The 20,638-nt window shown below is 35.8% G+C and overlaps 5 protein-coding genes across 7 annotated transcripts; 1 reads left to right on the plus strand and 4 right to left on the minus strand.

Annotated features, from left to right (window-relative positions):
• Positions 1-903: 903 nt before the first annotated feature.
• Positions 904-9,638, minus strand: LOC140768934 (casein kinase 1-like protein 4). Of its 3 annotated transcripts, XR_012105820.1 has the most exons (17): positions 9,411-9,638; positions 9,272-9,312; positions 8,736-8,805; positions 8,504-8,652; positions 7,827-7,922; positions 7,650-7,720; positions 6,953-7,014; positions 6,815-6,878; positions 5,879-5,963; positions 5,663-5,789; positions 5,455-5,537; positions 5,157-5,214; positions 4,559-4,701; positions 2,987-3,187; positions 2,757-2,885; positions 2,349-2,450; positions 904-2,242 (listed from the first exon to the last, which is right to left on the minus strand). XR_012105820.1 is itself a non-coding variant. In XM_073109417.1 (15 exons), the coding sequence occupies exons 1-14, from the start codon at positions 9,484-9,486 to the stop codon at positions 2,990-2,992; spliced, it is 1,323 nt and encodes a 440-aa protein (XP_072965518.1). In that variant the 5' UTR covers positions 9,487-9,638; the 3' UTR covers positions 2,560-2,885; positions 2,987-2,989. The 3 variants fall into 3 exon arrangements, 1 of the variants encoding a protein (XP_072965518.1); XR_012105819.1 differs by lacking the exons at positions 904-2,242; positions 2,349-2,450 and adding an exon at positions 2,560-2,607; XM_073109417.1 differs by lacking the exons at positions 904-2,242; positions 2,349-2,450 and having other exon boundaries at positions 2,560-2,885.
• A 1,142-nt stretch (positions 9,639-10,780) lies between these two features.
• LOC140769268 (probable xyloglucan endotransglucosylase/hydrolase protein 26) lies at positions 10,781-11,961 on the minus strand. The gene is made up of 4 exons (XM_073109930.1): positions 11,799-11,961; positions 11,595-11,695; positions 11,295-11,488; positions 10,781-11,189 (listed from the first exon to the last, which is right to left on the minus strand). Exons 1-4 carry the CDS (start codon positions 11,959-11,961, stop codon positions 10,781-10,783), a joined length of 867 nt encoding a protein of 288 aa, XP_072966031.1.
• A 1,348-nt stretch (positions 11,962-13,309) lies between these two features.
• LOC140769269 (probable xyloglucan endotransglucosylase/hydrolase protein 26) lies at positions 13,310-14,490 on the plus strand. Its single transcript, XM_073109932.1, has 4 exons — positions 13,310-13,472; positions 13,576-13,676; positions 13,783-13,976; positions 14,082-14,490. Exons 1-4 carry the CDS (start codon positions 13,310-13,312, stop codon positions 14,488-14,490), a joined length of 867 nt encoding a protein of 288 aa, XP_072966033.1.
• Positions 14,491-15,972: 1,482 nt separating this feature from the next.
• LOC140768993 (probable xyloglucan endotransglucosylase/hydrolase protein 26) lies at positions 15,973-17,419 on the minus strand. The gene is made up of 4 exons (XM_073109492.1): positions 17,240-17,419; positions 17,043-17,143; positions 16,758-16,951; positions 15,973-16,611 (listed from the first exon to the last, which is right to left on the minus strand). The coding sequence occupies exons 1-4, from the start codon at positions 17,406-17,408 to the stop codon at positions 16,203-16,205; spliced, it is 873 nt and encodes a 290-aa protein (XP_072965593.1). The 5' UTR covers positions 17,409-17,419; the 3' UTR covers positions 15,973-16,202.
• Positions 17,420-18,884: 1,465 nt separating this feature from the next.
• LOC140769270 (probable xyloglucan endotransglucosylase/hydrolase protein 26) lies at positions 18,885-20,286 on the minus strand. The gene is made up of 4 exons (XM_073109933.1): positions 20,124-20,286; positions 19,707-19,807; positions 19,396-19,589; positions 18,885-19,287 (listed from the first exon to the last, which is right to left on the minus strand). The coding sequence occupies exons 1-4, from the start codon at positions 20,284-20,286 to the stop codon at positions 18,885-18,887; spliced, it is 861 nt and encodes a 286-aa protein (XP_072966034.1).
• Positions 20,287-20,638: the final 352 nt, after the last annotated feature.

Consider the following 20,638-nt stretch of genomic DNA (forward strand, 5'->3'; position numbering starts at 1 on the left):
CTCTCGTTCTCTATCCACTCTTTCCCCTACTATAAAAGTATTTTAATCATTTATTAAAATATTTTCAAATTTATAACATTTCATATCATATTATATATAATTATTACTCCGTTACACTAATCTACAATTAAATACCATAATAACTTAAACCGGTATAAATTTTCTTATATAAGTTTAAAAAAAATAAACATAGCTAAACTAATTTGAATTTATTCAACCCAAAACAGTCAAATTTTACCTGGTACAGTGAACGAATTCGAGCAGAGAATGCTGAGCTCAGATCGTAAGCCTGATTAACCAACTCGAAATTGGCAAGTTTAAGTCTCTCTCGTGCTCAAACCAAGATTGTTAATGCGCCAAAGCAAAGATAAAATAATAGTCAGCTTGCTGTTCAAGCAAACCGAGCTTAAGCCGAGATACTTGCGCCTAACACCGAGAAATGGTTTGCCACTCTTTCCATTATCTTTTCCAGGTTTTAACACCAAGAAATGGATCGATAAAGAGCTCGACAGAAACGGTCCCGAGCAACAAGGCCCGAAATATAAACCAAAAAAAAAAAACTCAAGTGCATACCTGGCTGGATTCAATATATGGTGAAGATGGACGCTTCTGTAACTATAACAAAGAAGGCTATGATGTCCAATGCAGCCACCCTAGATATATTCAGTATTGCAAGCATGGCTTGCAAGGAGCAACAGCAATTGAGCACCAACAACTATCTCAAAAACATGTAAAATAACACAGGATCTAGTGGATAAAAAAAGTTCCGGGTTTCTTGTGAAGGCGACCTGGGACCATATTTAAAAATCATAAAACGGAAAAAACAACTCAAAGATGACTGAGCATAAAAATCATATTTAACCATGCATGACATGCACGAAAAGACATTTTGAACATAGCTAATAATTAGCTGCCATCATATTTGACCTTGAAAGAAGTCAAAAGAAGAAAAAAAAAAAAAAAAAAAAGGGAAAAAACAGTCGAGCTCAGAGGCATGAAAATCTGAAAAGGCGGGTAAATTCTCTAGTTTGGAGCTTCTGAAAATGAATGGTGTTGTAGGTAGATGTACCCATAACCATGATATAATCACTACAGGCCCGTTTGGTTTGAATTCAAAGAGAGTTCCTGAACTCATCTAAGGATCCCTAATCTGATTTACTAATCAAACACATTTTTATCTTTTCTATACCTAATCATGTTTACTATCCAAAAAATTAAGACTAAAAAATGAGACCAACTAATTAAGTTCAGAATTTGACCTCAAATCAAACAAGTGGGCTATATCTTTAACATATTTGAAAAACATATGCTCCTGGATATATACCACTAAGTTCATGACCATGATCTGAACCCACCCTAACCGATGTCATGAACTTATTCAATAGAATTCCATCCAACTGCAAAACAGGTTTCTTCCAGTATCACAAGGGAAGACTGCAACGCAGTTTTGACTTTATCAGTAACTATCCTTAAAGAAACCACTTAGTTAAGCTCGAACTCAGAGACTTCATCTTGTATCAGAAAATAGATTCCTTCAATTTGGCATTCTTTTTGGGCATACATCCTTCAGCATTTTTTTTTTATATGTTTGTAAAGACAAGTCTCGCTTCAATGCATCTAGCGAGCAAAATCTTGTGTACACTTCAGTCCTAGTGGCAAAGACAATGACACAAGATAACTACCTAATAATAAATGGAAGAATGAGAAAGCCATCAGACAAGGTACCGAACAAGCTTCAGGATTTGGAATACTAACATTAATTGGCCCAAAAGGTGACAAGTTAAGAAGAAGACAGGCAATTGAGATTGAGAACCAAAGAAAAGGCTTTCCATAAGGATACTTAATTTGTTGCAGTGGGTCTTATATGTCCTATATATGGCTGAGACAACCAATTTCAAGGAAATAAGGATATACCTATCCAGATAGAAAAACAAGTCCAATTTCTCAAATTTTCACTTCTTTCACCTTTTAGAGAGCAGTTCCCAGTGCACATCAGTAAGACTAAAAAAATCTACATGTATATACCTAGCAGAAGATTTAATGATATCGATAGAGAATTGAATGCTCAGTGGTCAGGAAAGCACAGGATGCAATCAAAGGCTACCTTCCATGGTTCTTCATTATTGGAATACTTTTCTTGCCTTTTCTTCTGCATTTAATCCATCCTACATATTAAAAGTTCAGTTGCTCTGAAACCATCAGAAGAAATTACTCTGCTTTATAATCATCACAGCATCAGGCTCTGGAGAATACAAAATGTACTTTATAAGCAACTGAATATATTAGTTATAAAAAATAATTCATGAAAACTGAACAATTGATGACATTTTAAAAGGAAATAAACTTACTAGTTAAGATGTTGCTTAACAGATGAAGTCACATCTAAAAAGGGAACAGCACCTGAAAACTAGATTGCTCTGCTGTATTCAGATCTCGAGCGACTTGAGTACCTAAAGCTAAAATCATTTCAGATGACAAACATGACTTTTAATGAATGAATACAGCATCAAAAAGATCATAGAAGTGACAGATGACCTTGAATCAGTAAGTCCACAAAGCAGCAACAACCAGTCACCCATTTAGAAAGCACAAGGAATACCATATTCTCTATTAACAGTAAAATGAAAAAAAAAAACATTTCACATTTCATCCTGGTTATATGAAATATAAAATACTTGAGCAGTGTGAGTTAACTGCTGTAGTATTCATCACAAAAGCGAACATGCCTTGTGATAATCTAGTGCAACTGTAGTCACCTTAATAACAACAAAGTATGCATCCTGATACCAAAAGTGACTTGAGCAACAAGGACTCCACAGCAGCTGCAAGAACATATGAACTTACATACTTCGAGTCCTTACATCTTACAGCCACGCCTGAAGTACCTAAGAAAGATTCAACAAACAGGTGGGACATATTATCTATAAGGCAACAAAAAGAAACCGAGTAAAAAAAAAACAGACAAGAACACACATTACAAGCTTACCAATCATTTAGCTGAGGCATTACGCTGTAATGTAGGTATCCAACTGCTTGATGAGCCAAGGTTGCTCACATAACCCTGACTATAGTTTGAAGCATCATTGGGCTTTGAGTTTGTTGAGCTTATAGCATTTCTCCTTGGGGCACCAGGAAGAGCAAATGATGAAGATGGCAACTGTACTTTTTCAGTGGACGTACCTACTCTCTGGAAAAAGGAAGAATCAATTTTTTTGACACAGATTCAAATTTATAAACATCAATATACTTCATGTGATTGTATATGGGTTAATAATCAAACAAAACTAGAGGCAAAAGAATGATCACTTTAAGTGATCATTTTAACCAAGAATAACTGAGCAAATCAGAGAAGACGGAAATACCAAAAGAAAAAAGAAGAGGGAATGAAAATTTAAAAGCAACACCACTACAACAGAAATAACTAATAAGATGTTGAAATGACTGCAGATGAAAAGGTGTTGCATTTCTAGACTGCAAATACTTATCTTTTCCTTATCATCATTAAATCAAGACGATATTATGTCCCGACCTTATCACCATTGGGCAGAGACCAATGGCTTGGGCTTGACTTCACTGAAGCATGGACACAAACGACAAGCCTCACAAATAAAAACTTCCCTTCCACTCAAGCCCTTTCGCTTCATGTATGCGTATGGAAGTGGCTACTGCTATAAAACCCAAAGAAAGACTAATCCTCTTTCATGATAAGTTCGAAGTTCAACACATAGGGAAAGAGAAAATATTTGCAACCTTTCTGAACTTCCAAGATGATAGGAGCTTAGCATTTTAAAATTCACTGCTTTTCCACTACTTATATTGTTGTTTCTCCCTTTCAAATGCCATATATGTAGCAATATTAGTGCCACATCCCAACATTTCAAAAGTAATGAGAAGTTGTTAGAAGAGGAGAAACACTACGCCATATCAGACTGTACATCTTCTAATGTCTAAGAAGCAGAAGTCAAGTTATTGCAAATGTGTTGATTTTCTCTTGTAAAAACATTCTATACATAGTATGTACTTTCTGATAGTTCCTAGACTTTGTAGCAAATGACTTAAAGAAAATAAAACACGTCATGGGCTCCTCCAGTATTTTTCCCCACATTGAATATTTGCTGGCTCCTAAAAAGATCTTGTAAAATGCCCAACTATGACACTACTCAAGATAATCCTCCATTTTATCTCTCCTCAGTCCTCAAACACTACAAATCAGGTAACAAAAAAGTGTTTTTTTTTTTTTTTTCGTTTGTGGTTCTCCTTACAAGATATCCATTTCATAGTCACCACTGATGTACATATCATATAGTAATCAACTTCTCAAGCACTAGACTGCATATAGATCTGCAAATACCAATTTAACTACCTTTCTTTTGACTATCTCTATCGTAAAATGCTTTTAGAACATCAATTTCTTAAAACAACATTTTACAACCAATCATCTACCAGGCATTGCCAAACTCCAAATGCAGTAGAAGCTGGATAAAAAGGTAGCTGTGTTGTTCCAAACTTCATAGTTTCAAAATCTTTTCTATCTGATAACTGCACTGATATGACTTACCAAATTCTCAAGACGTTGATTGTCCGAACTGAGATTCTTATCAGCTGTAGACTTAAAATGCATCCGGACTGTGGGGTGGTGCGCCACATTACTTGGTCCTATGCGTTCTACTACTTCATCTAGATGAGGGCCATTATTTACACCTGAAATTTGCACATTCCCATATCATTAATGTAATCATTGGCACTACATGAAACATTAACGCAAAGTGCTGTCAACAGTACAAACTTCTTAAAGATTACAGTATCTTTAAAATGATATCAGCAAAGGAGGAAAATATCACACTAGATTGACACTCAGAAGGAAACATGATCAGTAAAAAATGGTGTTCCCTAATTTTCAACCTGTGTTATTCTGCTAAAAACTACTCATTTAAAGGTCGTGACACATCATGATGCTGAAGTAAGAGTTATGTTGATCATATTAGTTATATACCTCAATTCATTCTCAGGTGTATTTCATGTGACCTCATGAAAGTATAACATGAGCATAATCACGAAAGGAACATAACACATGATAGTTTACCTATAATCCAATAAATGCAAACAAAATAAATTGTGAGTCTGCAAATTAAAAGCATTATGCAATCAGATATTACCTCGATGCTTGTCAACATCCATTGGAATTGCTCGGCTACTTGTTACTCCGTTTCCAGGCTGCCATTTCAGATTTCAAACTCCATTAGTACAAGATGAACAAAGGGTTGCAGCTCAACCCCAACAACCATACAATAGACAGGTGCCATTTTTCACATACAATAATTGCTTTGAAATTATCAGTGCCAGAAAAATAAACCAGAAAACTTTTTTGGATAAGTTTATGTACTATAAAAGAACAGAAAAGCTAATTTACAGTCCTGAATTAGTAATTATAATAGTTGAATCAAAAATACTAACAGAAATTCGAGGCTGAGACTTTGTCTTTTGTGCTTGTTGATACTTCAAAATTGTCCAATCAAAGATGTAATCAAAATCAAAACCTGCCAAAAATGGTAGAACCCGTAGTTGGTAAAACATGACGAAAATAAAATGTGACGCATTGAAACAATAGTTTAAAACATAAAAGGATGAAATGCACGAGTTAATACTGCTTGTCATGCCATACCTTCGCGAGTAAACAGATCACGGAAGAGGCGCTTCAGGAACCCATAATCAGGTCGCTGATCAAATGTCAAGGAATGGCAGTAGTGGAAGTAAGAAGCAAACTCCACTGGATGGGATTTGCACAGAACCTGCTAACAATTAAGCTGGTCAATTAATTAATAGCCTACAATCAGAATAGCAACAATGAGTAAGTAATATATAAGTCCCAAATACAAACCTCAATAGGTGTTGAAAGCTTCTTCTCACATATCTTGTCATACTTCTGCTTCTTAGTGGCAGCTTTTAGTCCCTGCCAAGGAAGACTTCACACAAAAATAACATACTAAGTCAATCAGATCAAGATGAAAAAGCATAACATAAATGGAATGCTAAGAATCATGAAAAATTTAAAAATGAGACTAAGAAGGTTGGTGGACATTAACATGGCCATCGCACATATTTATACATCACATAAATATTCAACTTTTAAGAGTATAAATGGCATGTTTTTTCTTCCGAAAATCAACTATTAATGACAAACTTTACTAGACTTAGACAAACTGCAGAAGTACCTACAGAGCCATTACATCAAATGGTGTTTCAAAACCCAACTTACATATAACATCCACACAAACTATCCCCTTCTCTTTCTTTGCCCTGTTTGATACACATTGAGAAATCCTCCATATAGATATCTAACCTAAAATCCTTTCAAATTTGTTTTTTGAAAAAAAACATCATCATGCTGCATCCTTTTCCAGAATGGGGTTGTCTATAAAAGAACTCAAACAATGAGAAGGCTCCAAAAGATTCAAAGTTCCTAGCAATACTAAATTCAACCTTCCCTAGAAGCTACAAGGCTAGTTGGCAGGTAGAATATTTTGCACTCATCCAATCAAGCAAGTTTTCTAGTCATGGAGATAAACTATCTACACAAGGGAGAAAGATGAGAGCTTTTAATTTAGGGAGTTCTCCCTAAGGAACTATTAGGCCAAAGAACAAAATGAAAGCATAACACCACTCATCAAGACAAAAGTGCAAGACACTAAATCACTCAAAGTCTCAAACCACTTCCTCCATAGCATATTCTCATGAGTACTATAACTATGTCTATCAGAGTCCATCTCCTTTAAAATTAATGTTGTCATAAGATGTTGCCTTTGGAAATGCTTACCTTCCTCTAAGAAAATAGAGAAGAACATAACCAAGAGATTCCAAATCGTCTCGACGGCTTTGTTCTAACAAGAAAAGATAGAATTAGTCCAGTAAGAATGTCTAACATAATTCTTTTAACAAATTAAGCATCACTAACCAATGCCAAGATGAGTGTTACAACTTGCATAGCGAGCTGTGCCTGTTAAGTTTTTATTTTCCCTGGACCAAAATAGGACATTTAGTAATAGTATATACTAAATGCAGCAGAAAAGTTATGTACAAGCACCAGCACCTAAGCATATTCTTATGAAAGAAAGATCAGGAACAGTTGAACAATGGTTAATAGATGTATATGCATCCTAATGTTACGAAGTTAATCAAAAGACTATAGCCTTTAACATCCAACCACAACTCCCTTTCCTTGGAAATCATCCCCAAGCAAATGGAGATGGCACAGCGCTCCCAATACATGTCTATACACACACATGCTCTCTCACAGACATACCAAACACAGAAATACATGCCCATGAACAATATTGAGATGAAAATTGAATCATATAGTCTATACTCTATAAAAATTGGATACAGCATGTAAACAAGAGGAGGATCATAATACTTCTCTGACATTCTGAAAAAAATAGTCAAAAGGGAAAAAATTGCATATAACATTCCTAATTTCTATATTTAACTTTCATACAACATAATATACAAATCAACAAGAATCACCAAACAACAGTTCAAGCATATCCTTTATATATACAGAAATGGAGGAAAAAGAAAAGAAAAGAAAATTATTATGAAGAGAAGGGTAGACATCAAAATAATTCTAGAGCAGCAAGTGGGACAATTGTCACCTGTATGGTATATGGCGATTGGTGATAGAATCCCGGTATCTTTTTGCAAGGCCAAAATCAATAATGTAGACCTAGACAACACATCAACAAAGATATCAGCAGCAAGATTGATTTAAGTATATTTATTTTTGTGTCAACTCATTAATCAATTAAAAACCAAACCATATAATAAGCTACCTGGTTTGCTTTCCTACCAAGACCCATAAGAAAGTTATCAGGTTTGATGTCCCTATGCAAGAAACCCTTGGAGTGCACATACTCTATTCTCGAAATCTGCAATAATCATTTGCACAGAGAAGGTATTATTTAACTATGAATTGCGATGATCAAAAGGAGAAACAAAAATAAGACAGAGTTTGCTGCTCTAACAGCCATTTCTACACTGCAGAATTAGTTCCAAAATCAACATTCAAATACTTTTAAACAACTGTAGAATGTAAAGAGTGACAAAGAACCCTGAAAGAGAACTAATGGAGGACAATAGAGGAGCATCAGAAAATCAATATCAAACGCTCAGTTAATTAGGCAAGTACATGAGGTTAAATTATGTAAGGATCTCACACAATATCTCCATTTAGAACAGCTCGTGCAGATAATTGCAAACCAAAATTTTCTTTTCGCAAATCATCCTCCAAAAATCAGATTCCTAATTTAATTTTGCTCAGCAAATTTATAACCAAGAAAACAAGTTACATTTTGCAGATTACCAAAAATTCTGTCCAGGTCTACTATATCTAGCACATAATCATCACTTTAGCAAGAGAATATGTTGAGGTGTTGTGAATGTTATTATTCAAAGCAGGCAAAGAGTAATATAAGTGGAATGCAGAAAACTTATGCCGTTTATCTCTTACCATCTGGTCTGCTAACATTAAAACAGTCTTCAACGAGAACTTCCTACCGCAATAAACAAAAAGGTCTTCAAGGCTTGGCCCAAGCAAATCAAGAACAAGAACATTGTCCTCTCCATCTTTACCACGCCACCTTGTGTTTGCAATACCGCCTGCAAGCATAAGGCCAATTGAAAAACACCAGCTAGCTAAATAAAACAGTGACTTGAATACTTGCTACTACAGTAAAACATACTTGAGCCTTCAAGAATGTTATATAGCTTGGCCTCGTAGAGCAACTGGGGATGTTTAGTCTTGCTGTTTTCCTGTGCATGATAAAAGTAAAGTAAGCAGGCTTTCTTGACGATTTACATAGAAACAGGTCATTGGCATACAGAAAAGCAGTAGTAGCTGAAGAAGAAGTGAGGAACATATCGAAGAATAATAAGAAACGGCAGTTACTAGTTCCTATTGACCGATGCAACTATTGCACAAAAATTTGACCACAATGAACAAACCAAGTGGAGCAAAATCAACAGTTGCACCAAGAACAGAATCCACTTTAACGAGAACCAAGCCCTCAATTACGGTATCAACAAGAAATAATATATCAAACGGTATAAACTGCTATCCAGGCTAACAAAACCCCAAATATCCACCAGAAATCAAACTTCTTTTACAAGAAATAGGACACTGAATCGGAAAATCGCAAAGTTATTCGCCATCGATATCAAGAACTCCAAAAACCGAACAGAAAAGGAGATCCGATCAGAAGGACAGGAATGAACTCACGATCTTAACGGCGACGATCTCGAAGGTGTCAACGTGGGTCGCTGCAACAAATCAAACCGACAAAAAAAAACGGGATCAGAGCCGACGAAACACCGATCGAAGGCATCAATTGAAGGGTCAGAGGTGTTCGAGGACTCACCGAGAAAGATCTCACCGAAGGACCCGCTCCCGATCTTCCGCCCCAGCTTGTATTTCCCCCCGACGATCCGATCCATTCCCTAGATCTCTTCCGATCTACTTAGAATCGCGTCAAAAACTAGGGTTTCCAAGAGGAGTCTAGATGAATTCTACAAAGAGGGGAGAGGAGAGTAGAGGAGAGGAGGGGAGAGGAGATAATTCTTTTTTCTAGGTGAGTTCGGGTACCCTGCCCTTCTGGTGACGGTGGGAGAAGGAAGACGGGGCAGATTGGTCACGAAATTTGAGGGGCATTTTCGGTAACATGGTATGAAAGTGGAGCCCTCGATTGGTCGGTGGCTCTTCTTATCCTTACAGCCTTACATAGTTACATGAGCTGAGCTGGTCATAGAGCAGCTCCGGCCTCCAGTTTATTGAGCTCGGTTTGAAATTAGTGCGCCACTTCAACTATACTCATTCTTAGCTTTAAAATAGATTAATATTATTACTTTTATATGACATAAAAATAAAATTATATTTATTTTAGAAAGAAATTGATGATATATCTGTATCATATAAATAAATAAAAATGTCGTTTGACTTTGCACAATATTAGTGTTGAAATATTATTATTAATTTTTTTATTTTTAATGGTGGTTTTTCTTAAAAGAAATTCTAAGGCTTTCAAGGCAAGAGATTAAAAAGTGTTTTTATAAGTTCTCCAAGCTTACAGGTGTAGACTTTAAAAAAATTAATTGTTTTCGCTCAATATATGTTAATGTCTGACCGTAGAACATAAATAAAAAAAATAGCTACAATTTTCTTTTTAATTGAACACCTCTCACTAAAGTCTAATTATTTTCTAGGTCAAAATATCTTTAGCAATCAAACTCAATTATCTTAAAATATTTTTTAAGTTTTTGAGGCAGTAAAAAGGAAATATAATAGTTGAATAACAAATATTCATATGGTAGACAGTGTTGCAGTTGGCACGTAGGCACACGGCTCTGGTTTGAAGATTTCTTCGCACCGTGTTTGAAAACGTTGTGGTCTGCACTAAGATAGTCCAAATATTGTATAAGGTAAGGAAATCTAAATTAATTTATAGACTTAACATAAACAATAGCTTCTATATGAGATTTCCTTGTGAGTTAAAAATATATAATATTGCAAACTCATAGAGTTATCAAGGATTAATTTGCTTCATATACAGTACTCTTCATTCCGTGTAACAAACAAGAAATAAATCAAACACTTTTCAAGGATTACAGATGTAATCAATGGAAATTATTTATAGTAAAGCTTAACGCTAATCGATGTCGACACAAAGACTAATCTTTCTCTCTCCAAATGCATGAACTCCAACACTTGCATCAATTCAACGTTTTCTGATCATCAGTAAGGTGGCAGAGAGCATTCGCGAGGCATCTTGCCATTAAACCTCTTGGTATCTTTGCAGTAATCGTAGATCACGTACTTGCTCCTGATCGACATCATCTGACTGATCTGCGAACTCGTCAACGAATTATACTGCGGCGCAGTGTACCAATTAGCCCGTGTTTTCGCCGCACAACTCTTGACGCTGCCTGGTCCGGTATATCGGCAAACTTTTTGCACGTACCGGCGATACCTAGCGATGAACGGCGCCTTCTTCCAGTCGGTCTTCACGCGGCCGCCCTGCGTCGCCCAGTCGTCGGCGTTCCACAAGCTCGAATAGGCCTTCATCGGTTGCGACGTCGGGTAGGGGATGCCGACGTTTTGCCGGTTCTTGTAGACCCTGATCGGAACTCCGTCGATAGACCATCTGCAACAATAGGAAAAAATTAATGTGAACAAATATTTATTTCATGTACTGTAAGTAGACGTGCGTAGTAATTAATGTGTAGGTAGGTGCATGTTGTAGACTTACACAATCTGGCTTGGATTCCAGAAGATGGTATAAGTGTGGTAGTCAGTGGTAGGGTTGAACCAAGGTTTGAATTGCACCTCTTTGTTTCCTATACCAAGAGCAAAGACATTGGTGTGGATGGTGTAAGGTTGGCCTGATACATTTCCAAGGAACTCGAAATCTATTTCGTCGTGCACACTTCCAGTTGCCTTTGCCTGCAATATATATATACACAAAGAAAAGAAATTCTCTTAGGGGCTAACTGCTATATATATATACCGAACGATAAAATCATTATCTATCGATGGAATAAGAACTTACGTAGTACGTAGTCACAGTACCAGCGGAATTCCCAGGAACCAACTTAATTTGCATCTCTATTTTTCCAAAGAGATACTGCTGTTTCGTTTGGATCGCAGAACCTAAACGAAGAACAAAACAATATTAATCGATCATCAAATTATTTATAATTTTTTTATCTAGTGGTTGAATTAATTTTTGTAACATATATATATATAGATATACCTGACCACTGGTTGAGGATAAGAGTGAGGTTATCGCCTGAGATGACGCAGTTGTTGTAACCCCAAGTGCAAATTGTGTCCGTGGCGAATGTAGCTTCCACAACACCTTGCTTTAATGCAAGCAAGGAAATGAGAGCCAAAAGGAAAGCTCGCGAGTTCGCCATTGATGCCATCAAGGAACTCCACGAGCTAACTTTATGGCTATGGTGATTGGTGAGCACTACACAATTCGCTATGTTTTGGGGAGAAACCAGGAAGGCATTTATATATTACGGAGAGGTGGAATAAAGTACTCTTGCTATTCTACCCAACGCGAATACTTGACCCTGAAAGTTGTTATCTTGGCATTACAGCTACTAAGAACAAGAGTGAATAAAGACGTGAGAGTCGGAATAAAGTCGTGCGAGGCACTACAGTCTACAGGTCTTAGAATATCTAACTGCTTGGTGCATAGGAAACTATTATTTTTAGGTAAATTTGCAAAAAGAACCCTAACATTATAGTCTTTTTTTAGTTTGTACCCTACATTGTCGTTTTTTTTGTAAAAGAATCTGCCTTTGACTAAAAAGCAACATAAACTGTGAGTATATTTCGGACGTTACCAAAATAACCTTGTTAAGAGACCAATCTGAATACATGTTGACATATAGAAGAATTTGAAACCCAAAATATAAATATTAGGAATGAAATTTGAAATAAAAATTATGTGACCATATATAAGATTAAAAGCATTACATATTTAACCAAATTAAACCTCCAAACTAACTTAGAGATAAATCAAAATGTTGAATTTTCATAGAATATGATTAAATTAAGTCTCTAAAATATTAAAATCAACATCTAAATATCAAATCTCACAAGATTAATTGGTTAAAAACTACTGTTGTTTAATCTCAATGGCCATATATATTATAAGAGTAAGAAAAGAGTAATTTAGAAGATATAGAAGGTTGTTAAATTAAACTTAGCTCAGGGTATTGCTTAGTATTTTTAGCACATAAAAGGTTAAATAATATATGAAAAAATAACTTTGTTTATCTATGTATTAGAATACCAGGTTTTAGACCCTTATTAGAATCGAATTGGACCCAATTCCGATGGTGACATCCTTATAAAAAAACTGCAGCAATATATGAATAACCAACGGCAAGTTATAAGCATTCCTGCAATATTTTTTGGGAGCATCAAAGTATATCATGTAAGTAGCTCACATGTACTTAAAAATCTCAGGACCTTTTAATGGCGAGCACAACTATTACAAACGATGACTGAGATAGTGGCCTTCCTCTATAATTAACACTTTTATTAATAGGTAGAAGCATTCCAAACAAAGCTGACAGTATTAATGTCTAATTTATTAATATGCAAGAATGAAATTAAGCTCTCTTAATCCACTTCGTATAAATACCTTGCCTTGTCTTATCTTCTCCAAACCAACTGCACAGAGAAGTATAGTTTTCTGTACCCAATTAATCAAGGAGGTAGCTCAGTCGAGTTCCTTTGATGGCATCAATGGCGAACTCGCGAGCTTTCCTTTTCGCTCTCATTTCCTTGCTTGCATTAAAGCAAGGTGTTGTGGAAGCTACATTCGCCACGGACACAATTTGCACTTGGGGTTACAACAACTGCGTCATCTCAGGCGATAACCTCACTCTTATCCTCAACCAGTGGTCAGGTATATCTATATATATATATGTTACAAAAATTAATTCAACCACTAGATAAAAAAATTATAAATAATTTGATGATCGATTAATATTGTTTTGTTCTTCGTTTAGGTTCTGCGATCCAAACGAAACAGCAGTATCTCTTTGGAAAAATAGAGATGCAAATTAAGTTGGTTCCTGGGAATTCCGCTGGTACTGTGACTACGTACTACGTAAGTTCTTATTCCATCGATAGATAATGATTTTATCGTTCGGTATATATATATAGCAGTAAGCCCCTAAGAGAATTTCTTTTCTTTGTGTATATATATATTGCAGGCAAAGGCAACTGGAAGTGTGCACGACGAAATAGATTTCGAGTTCCTTGGAAATGTATCAGGCCAACCTTACACCATCCACACCAATGTCTTTGCTCTTGGTATAGGAAACAAAGAGGTGCAATTCAAACCTTGGTTCAACCCTACCACTGACTACCACACTTATACCATCTTCTGGAATCCAAGCCAGATTGTGTAAGTCTACAACATGCACCTACCTACACATTAATTACTACGCACGTCTACTTACAGTACATGAAATAAATATTTGTTCACATTAATTTTTTCCTATTGTTGCAGATGGTCTATCGACGGAGTTCCGATCAGGGTCTACAAGAACCGGCAAAACGTCGGCATCCCCTACCCGACGTCGCAACCGATGAAGGCCTACTCGAGCTTGTGGAACGCCGACGACTGGGCGACGCAGGGCGGCCGCGTGAAGACCGACTGGAAGAAGGCGCCGTTCATCGCTAGGTATCGCCGGTACGTGCAAAAAGTTTGCCGATATACCGGACCAGGCAGCGTCAAGAGTTGTGCGGCGAAAACACGGGCTAATTGGTACACTGCGCCGCAGTATAATTCGTTGACGAGTTCGCAGATCAGTCAGATGATGTCGATCAGGAGCAAGTACGTGATCTACGATTACTGCAAAGATACCAAGAGGTTTAATGGCAAGTTGCCTCGCGAATGCTCTCTGCCACCTTACTGATGATCAGAAAAAAGTTGTCTCTGGCACTTCGATTGATTTTATTAATTCCTTGGCTGTTATATATATTTTCATTCTCTCAGGTATTGATCGCTGATGAAATAAATGAAGCTTATTTGCTTCATTTTTGTTTTTGTTTTTTGGTATCTTTTGTCCTACTTGAAAATTAATAAATAGTATGCGGCGAATTCAGTCTCTTGCGTTCTGCATTAATCCTGGATTTTTATTTTGATATTTCTTTTTTGCTGCGATTCATCGTGTTGGAAATAACTAAGACAAAGAAGAGGCAAAAAGAGTTTCTGGATACACGAGAGATCAGAGAAAGGAAATAAGGAATAATACTTTTTAGCAGGGGAAAGCTCTATTAGAAGTAAATAACGAAAGGAGAGAACTTTATTTATGAAGAAATTTATAAAAAAATATATCTTATTTTTATTGTCATTCACATCCAATCATATAAATATTTATTATACCCATATATATAATCTAAAATAACTTGCCATTGGTTTTCTTAATTGTCACTCCCCATAGTGGTGTCAGCAAGCTTGAACATGAGTGAATTGGGTTTTGCTTGTGTTTAGCTCGGAACTAAATCTAGAGCCAAGAAATTTTAGCCCATATTCGGCTCAAAAAGAATTCCAATTCGCTTGTGTTTGGCTCGTTTGTCTTAGTGAGCTAACCCAAATTTGTTAATATAAATAGCTTGTGTTGGGCTCATTTATACTTTAATCTCAAATCTTGTCTTATATTTGACTCATTTATAACAGACCAGTTAATATCGAAAAGAATTTTAAATCAAACATGAATTTTTCGTGAAAAATGAGCCTGATTGGATACTAAGATGAGTATATATATATAATAACTTGAATACCTTGATTAGATTTTTAGATTAAAATAAAAATAAATAAAAAACTATATCTTAAAGTCAAATGTAGGGTATTTAAGATATTTTAATTTTTTATTTCAAAATAACAAATCTATACCATCAAATGCAGTTAGTATAAAATTAGCTTAAGATACTTTTCTGGTACTAAAAGTAAATATTGGGTGTATTTATATGATATGATGTGAATGAAAATTTAAAAAAATATATAGAATGTTTCCGATAAAGTTTTCTTATTTATGACATAATTATGATTTAGAGTGTTACTTATATAATTATTTCATAAATATTCTAAGTTATTTTTGCATATCACCACCTAGACTTCAATATAATTATTACAAAACATCCTCAGAATATATATTTATAAAACAACACCTCATTTTCCGATTATGTTTTCAAAACACCACCTGCCGAATACTCTCGGCACGTCCTTCTTTGTAAACAGCTTCTTTATCTATTTTTCCCCCTTATTTTTGGAAACAGAACTTCCCCCCTAAAGAATAGGAAATAATTCTACTAAATATATATATATGAAATACGATTAGTTAATTATTTAACAATAATTAAAAAACTCAAAAGGATTTATTCATCTCATACTTTTTTATTTTATTTCATGTAACATAGAATAAACAACATCATACACAAATCGAATTGAACAAGTGAATGCCACTTGTTCCAATCAAAATCAATATAATGAAAACAATGAAATAATATGATGTACGTACACAATACCAACAAATATATGGGAGGTGGTGGTGAAGGCTAATTATTTACTTTCTCTTAGAATCTCGATCTGATGACACCCCGCATGCTTCTCAGTTGAATCCATCGTTCAGAAAGGTGGCAGAGAGCATTCCTTTGGCATCTGGCCATTGAATCTCTTAGTATCCTTGCAGTAATCGTAGATCATGTACTTGTTTCTAATGTTCATCATCTTGCCAACTTGTGCCCAGTTTAAGGACTCATGCCAAGGTGCGTTGTACCAATACGGAGGGGCTTTCACTGCACATTGTGTGACGCTAATTGGCCCCTTCCATATGCAGACATCCTGTTTGAATTGCCGATACCTGGCGATGAACGGCGCCTTGGTCCAGTCGGTCTTGACACGGCCGCCCTGCGTCGCCCAGTCGTCGGCGTTCCACAGGCTCGAGTAGGCCTTCATCGGTTGCGACGTCGGGTACGGGATTCCGATGCTCTTCCGGTTCTTAAAAACCCTAATCGGAGTTCCGTCGATCGACCAGCTACCAATTATAAGATCAACATGACTATGATCAGAATTAGACCATATATAGTTTGGAATATTCCAAGTGATATATGCATGCACGAATATATATATATATATATGTTTTCAATATTCTTTATTTTTAAAACTCGATTGATCACTTACACAATTTGGCTTGGGTTCCAGAAGATGGTGTAGGTGTGGTAATCTGAAGTTGGGTCAAACCAAGGTTTGAATTGCACCTCCTTGTTTCCTATTCCTTGGGTAAAGACATTAGTGTGGATGGTGTAAGGTTGGCCTGATGCATTTCCCAGGAACTCGAAATCTATCTCGTCATGCACACTTCCAGTTGCCTTTGCCTGCAATATATAAAATAAATCATCTGCTATATATATATATACCACTTTAAAGATAAAGTTATTATCGATCGATAATCGAATAATAACTTACGTAGTACGTAGTCACAGTACCAGCGGAGTTCCCAGGAACCAACTTAATCTGCATCTCTATTCTTCCAAAGAGATACTGTCGTTTTGTTTCAATCGCGGAACCTAAATCAATGTTAAACGATCATCAAATGCTAGATCTACAGCTCTTAAAATTAAAAGTAAAGTTTTCTTAACTTTTTGTAACATATGTATATATACCTGACCACTGGTTGAGAATAAGAGTGAGGTTATCGCCTGAGTTGACGCAGTTGTTGTAACCCCAAGTGCAAACTGTGTCCGTGCCAAACGTAGCATCCACAACACCTTGCCTGAATGCAAGCAAGGAAACGAGAGCCAAAAGGAGAGCTCGGGAGTTGGCCATTGCCATTACCGTTGCCATTGCCGTTGCCAACGACAATGAGATCTAGCTATTGCTATGTAGAAGAAGGCAAAGGGTGGCATTTATATATCTGCATACATAGATGATGTGCAACCATGTCTTGCCTTCGTCTTGGCACGTCGGCATTGAATTGTTTATTTTATTGCCATGTTCTGACTGGAGTCGTGCTGTGCATTTTAGCTTCGTCTACTTATGATGGAAGTCTAATTCTACGAACCCATTACTGAGTACCTTTTAAATTATAGGGAGAGTTTGGCGTGCTTTGTTTGAATGGTGCAGTATTTTTAGACGTGAGGAGTCAAAGCAATTTGGAATTTTCTTTTTCAGGGGCTGGTCAAACGTCTCAAAACCAAAATAATGGAGGAAATATAAACTATTTATTAGCAAGTGTTCCTGTTGGCCAACTACCGAACTTAGTTTGGAAAACATTAATATTTTGGACCTTTCTGGCATTAGTGAAGAGGTAAGGCTTCTTTATGCAAATAACCACCTATATTTCATATTTATTGTGAAGAGCTTCCTTTTAGACATTTTCAAATTAATTGACTCTCCTTCTCGGTATATTTGCAGTATAATCCACCTCCGTAGGTATATTTAATTAGATTATTTTATAGGTTTTTTCCCCATGAATACCCATCCGAAGTTTATTTTATCTGTGTTTACTATTCTGATTAAATGTCAAATTTGCAGGTATATCTTTCAAAACTCGTGGTTTTTGCAAATATATCTTTCAAATAAAAAGTATGAGGGGTTATCAATGTAAGAAAACAATAGTTTTAAACGGTATCCGTTAAAAAAAACAACAAATATTTCGACCAACATAGGAGGAGTATGTATATATGTGCAAATAAGAGATTTCATAAGGGTATATATGCAACAAAAATCCTATATTTTTATGAGGTTACCAAACGTGGTTATTTGCAAAATATATCCAAAGAAGGAGAGTCCCATTCGTAAATTTGAAACGAGGTGGTTTTCTGCAAATATGTTAAAACGTAGATGATTACAAATTTGCAAAAAGGCCCTTGAACGTAGATGGTTACGGCAACATGGGCCTGGCCCAAGTCGATTGTCCTTGTCTTCCTTCTTCGTAACTAATGCTTTCCAAGCTCAAGCTTGTAGTATGAATATTTGCATCTAAAGTTTCCATGCTTCGTTACATTTATGTAGAAGTTATCGTGAAATAAATTGTCTCTGTTAATTAGTCTTTCTGATAAGTAACCTTTTAATTCATTTAAAACATTAAATATCTTATGATGGACACACACACATATATATTACCATACATATATCGATCACCCTTATACTCTTTGTTTCATGCAACATAAATAGTTTCAGACACAAACCAAAAGGCATGGCACCAAAACTAAATTATTTCGTACGTACAAAGAATATATATGTTACAAACAATACAAGTCAAAAAGACTATTATTCCTCTTCCTTCTGTGTGTGTATATACACACATCAGTAAGGTGGCAAAGAGCATTCCTTGGGCATTTGCCCATTAAACCTCTTGGTATCTTTGCAATAATCATAGATCATGTACTTGCTTCTAATCAACATCAGTTGATTGATCTGTGTGCTAGTCAATGAATTATACTGTGGTGCGGTATACCAATTAGACTTTGCATCACACTCCTTGATGCTGCTTGGTCCAGTATATACACAAACCTTCTGACTAAATTGTCGATATTTTGCGACGAACGGTGCCTTTGTCCAGTCAGTCTTGACTCGCCCGCCTTGCGTTGCCCAGTCGTTGGCGTTCCATAAGCTGGAGTAACCGCTCATCGGTTGCGAGGTCGGATAAGGGAAGCTTATGTTTCGCCGATTCTTGAAAACCCTAATTGGAATTCCATCGATAAACCAACTACAATGATTGAATATTATCAAAAAATTAGATAATTATTTGATCTAAAATAATTTAAATTGTTAAGTAACAGACGAGTCATGAATATTATATATGATAAAGACTTACACAATTTGGCTTGGATTCCAGAAGATGGTGTAAGTGTGGTAATCAGAAGCTGGATCAAACCAAGGTTTGAATTGCTCCTCTTTGTTTCCTATGCCAAGAGCAAAAACATTGGTGTGGATGGTGTAAGGTTGGCCTGATACGTTTCCAAGGAACTCGAAATCTATCTCATCATGAGCACTTCCACTTGCCTTTGCCTGCAATATTATATATATATATATATATATTTAGATCATTAATTAGGTTTTAATTTGTGAGAGTGATGATTAAACACCAACAAATATTTAATCTTCGATCCTTTAATATGAACTTACATAGTAAGCAGTGACGGTGCCTGCGGAATCCCCAGGAACCAGCATAATTTGCATCTCTATCTTTCCATATAGGAATTGTTGTTTGGTAATAATTCCAGCTCCTAATTAAACGACAGATTCTCACAAAATTAATTGACCAATTTTTGCATCATTCTAGTAAACAATTAGAATTTCCTTTCTTCTTTTATCTGGATGCCACTTTAAAATTTACTCATTTAATATTTATGTGTATATTTTTCAAAATTCATTACTTTGAGACAAACATATGTAAATAAGAATGAGAATATATATATATATATATTTACATCTTTTTGTAATTAACTTGATGAAATCTTAACGCTTAGTTAGGTTTAAATTTATAAGAGTATATAATATATGCCCACAAAATAAGAAAAAAAAAATATAGACATATTTCACCTGACCACTTGTTGAGAATAAATGTGAGTGTATCTCCAGAGACAATGCAATTAGTACCACCCCAGGTGCAAACTGTGTCCGTGGCAAACGTAGCATCCACAAGACCTTGCTTTAATGCAATCAAAGAAATAAGAGCCAGAAGGAGAGCTCTTGAGCTTGCCATTGTCTATGAGATGAAACTATTCTTTGCTATGATTTTGGAAGAAGCCATGAAGGCATTTATATAGGATAGAAGATAGAGGATAGAAGATAGAGGATAGAGGGCAACTAAGTTGCTCAAAAGTCAAGAGAACAAGGATTTTTTTTCTGCATTCAGCCAAAAATAAAAACAACAATTTGATGTGTTAAAGACGTAAAGACCTTGGCGTGGGCACGTAGGCGTGCATTAATTGTTAGTTGCTAAGTTTTGTTTGGAATTTTCCAAGAGTTGTTCTCAGCGTTACGAAGTTATATGATCAACACTTACCTGGTACTCGAGTAAATTAAATTATATGTAGCAGGAAACAGCTAGAATG

Source organism: Typha angustifolia, chromosome 10 (assembly GCF_048772165.1).
Source record: "Typha angustifolia cultivar Huaian chromosome 10, ASM4877216v1, whole genome shotgun sequence".
Lineage (NCBI taxonomy): Eukaryota > Viridiplantae > Streptophyta > Magnoliopsida > Poales > Typhaceae > Typha > Typha angustifolia.

Excerpts from the sequence above, each read along its gene's own strand:
- LOC140769268 (XM_073109930.1), bottom strand. The coding sequence starts at position 11,961 with ATGGCGAACTCGCGAGCTTTCCTTTTGGCTCTCATTTCCTTGCTTGCA. Across the intron at positions 11,489-11,594 it reads GTACTGTGACTACGTACTAC|GCAAAGGCAACTGGAAGTGT; the intron begins GTAAGTTCTTAT and ends TATATATTGCAG. Across the intron at positions 11,190-11,294 it reads TGGAATCCAAGCCAGATTGT|ATGGTCTATCGACGGAGTTC; the intron begins GTAAGTCTACAA and ends CTATTGTTGCAG.
- LOC140769270 (XM_073109933.1), bottom strand. The coding sequence starts at position 20,286 with ATGGCAAGCTCAAGAGCTCTCCTTCTGGCTCTTATTTCTTTGATTGCA. Across the intron at positions 19,808-20,123 it reads TATTCTCAACAAGTGGTCAG|GAGCTGGAATTATTACCAAA; the intron begins GTGAAATATGTC and ends TCGTTTAATTAG. Across the intron at positions 19,288-19,395 it reads TGGAATCCAAGCCAAATTGT|TTGGTTTATCGATGGAATTC; the intron begins GTAAGTCTTTAT and ends CAATCATTGTAG.
- LOC140768934 (XM_073109417.1), bottom strand. The coding sequence starts at position 9,486 with ATGGATCGGATCGTCGGGGGGAAATACAAGCTGGGGCGGAAGATCGGG. Across the intron at positions 7,923-8,503 it reads TAATGTTAGCAGACCAGATG|ATTTCGAGAATAGAGTATGT; the intron begins GTAAGAGATAAA and ends TGATTATTGCAG. Across the intron at positions 5,538-5,662 it reads TGATCTGTTTACTCGCGAAG|GTTTTGATTTTGATTACATC; the intron begins GTATGGCATGAC and ends CATTTTTGGCAG.
- LOC140769269 (XM_073109932.1), top strand. The coding sequence starts at position 13,310 with ATGGCGAACTCGCGAGCTTTCCTTTTCGCTCTCATTTCCTTGCTTGCA. Across the intron at positions 13,473-13,575 it reads TATCCTCAACCAGTGGTCAG|GTTCTGCGATCCAAACGAAA; the intron begins GTATATCTATAT and ends TTCTTCGTTTAG. Across the intron at positions 13,677-13,782 it reads GTACTGTGACTACGTACTAC|GCAAAGGCAACTGGAAGTGT; the intron begins GTAAGTTCTTAT and ends TATATATTGCAG.
- LOC140768993 (XM_073109492.1), bottom strand. The coding sequence starts at position 17,408 with ATGGCAATGGCCAACTCCCGAGCTCTCCTTTTGGCTCTCGTTTCCTTG. Across the intron at positions 17,144-17,239 it reads TATTCTCAACCAGTGGTCAG|GTTCCGCGATTGAAACAAAA; the intron begins GTATATATACAT and ends ACATTGATTTAG. Across the intron at positions 16,952-17,042 it reads GTACTGTGACTACGTACTAC|GCAAAGGCAACTGGAAGTGT; the intron begins GTAAGTTATTAT and ends TATATATTGCAG.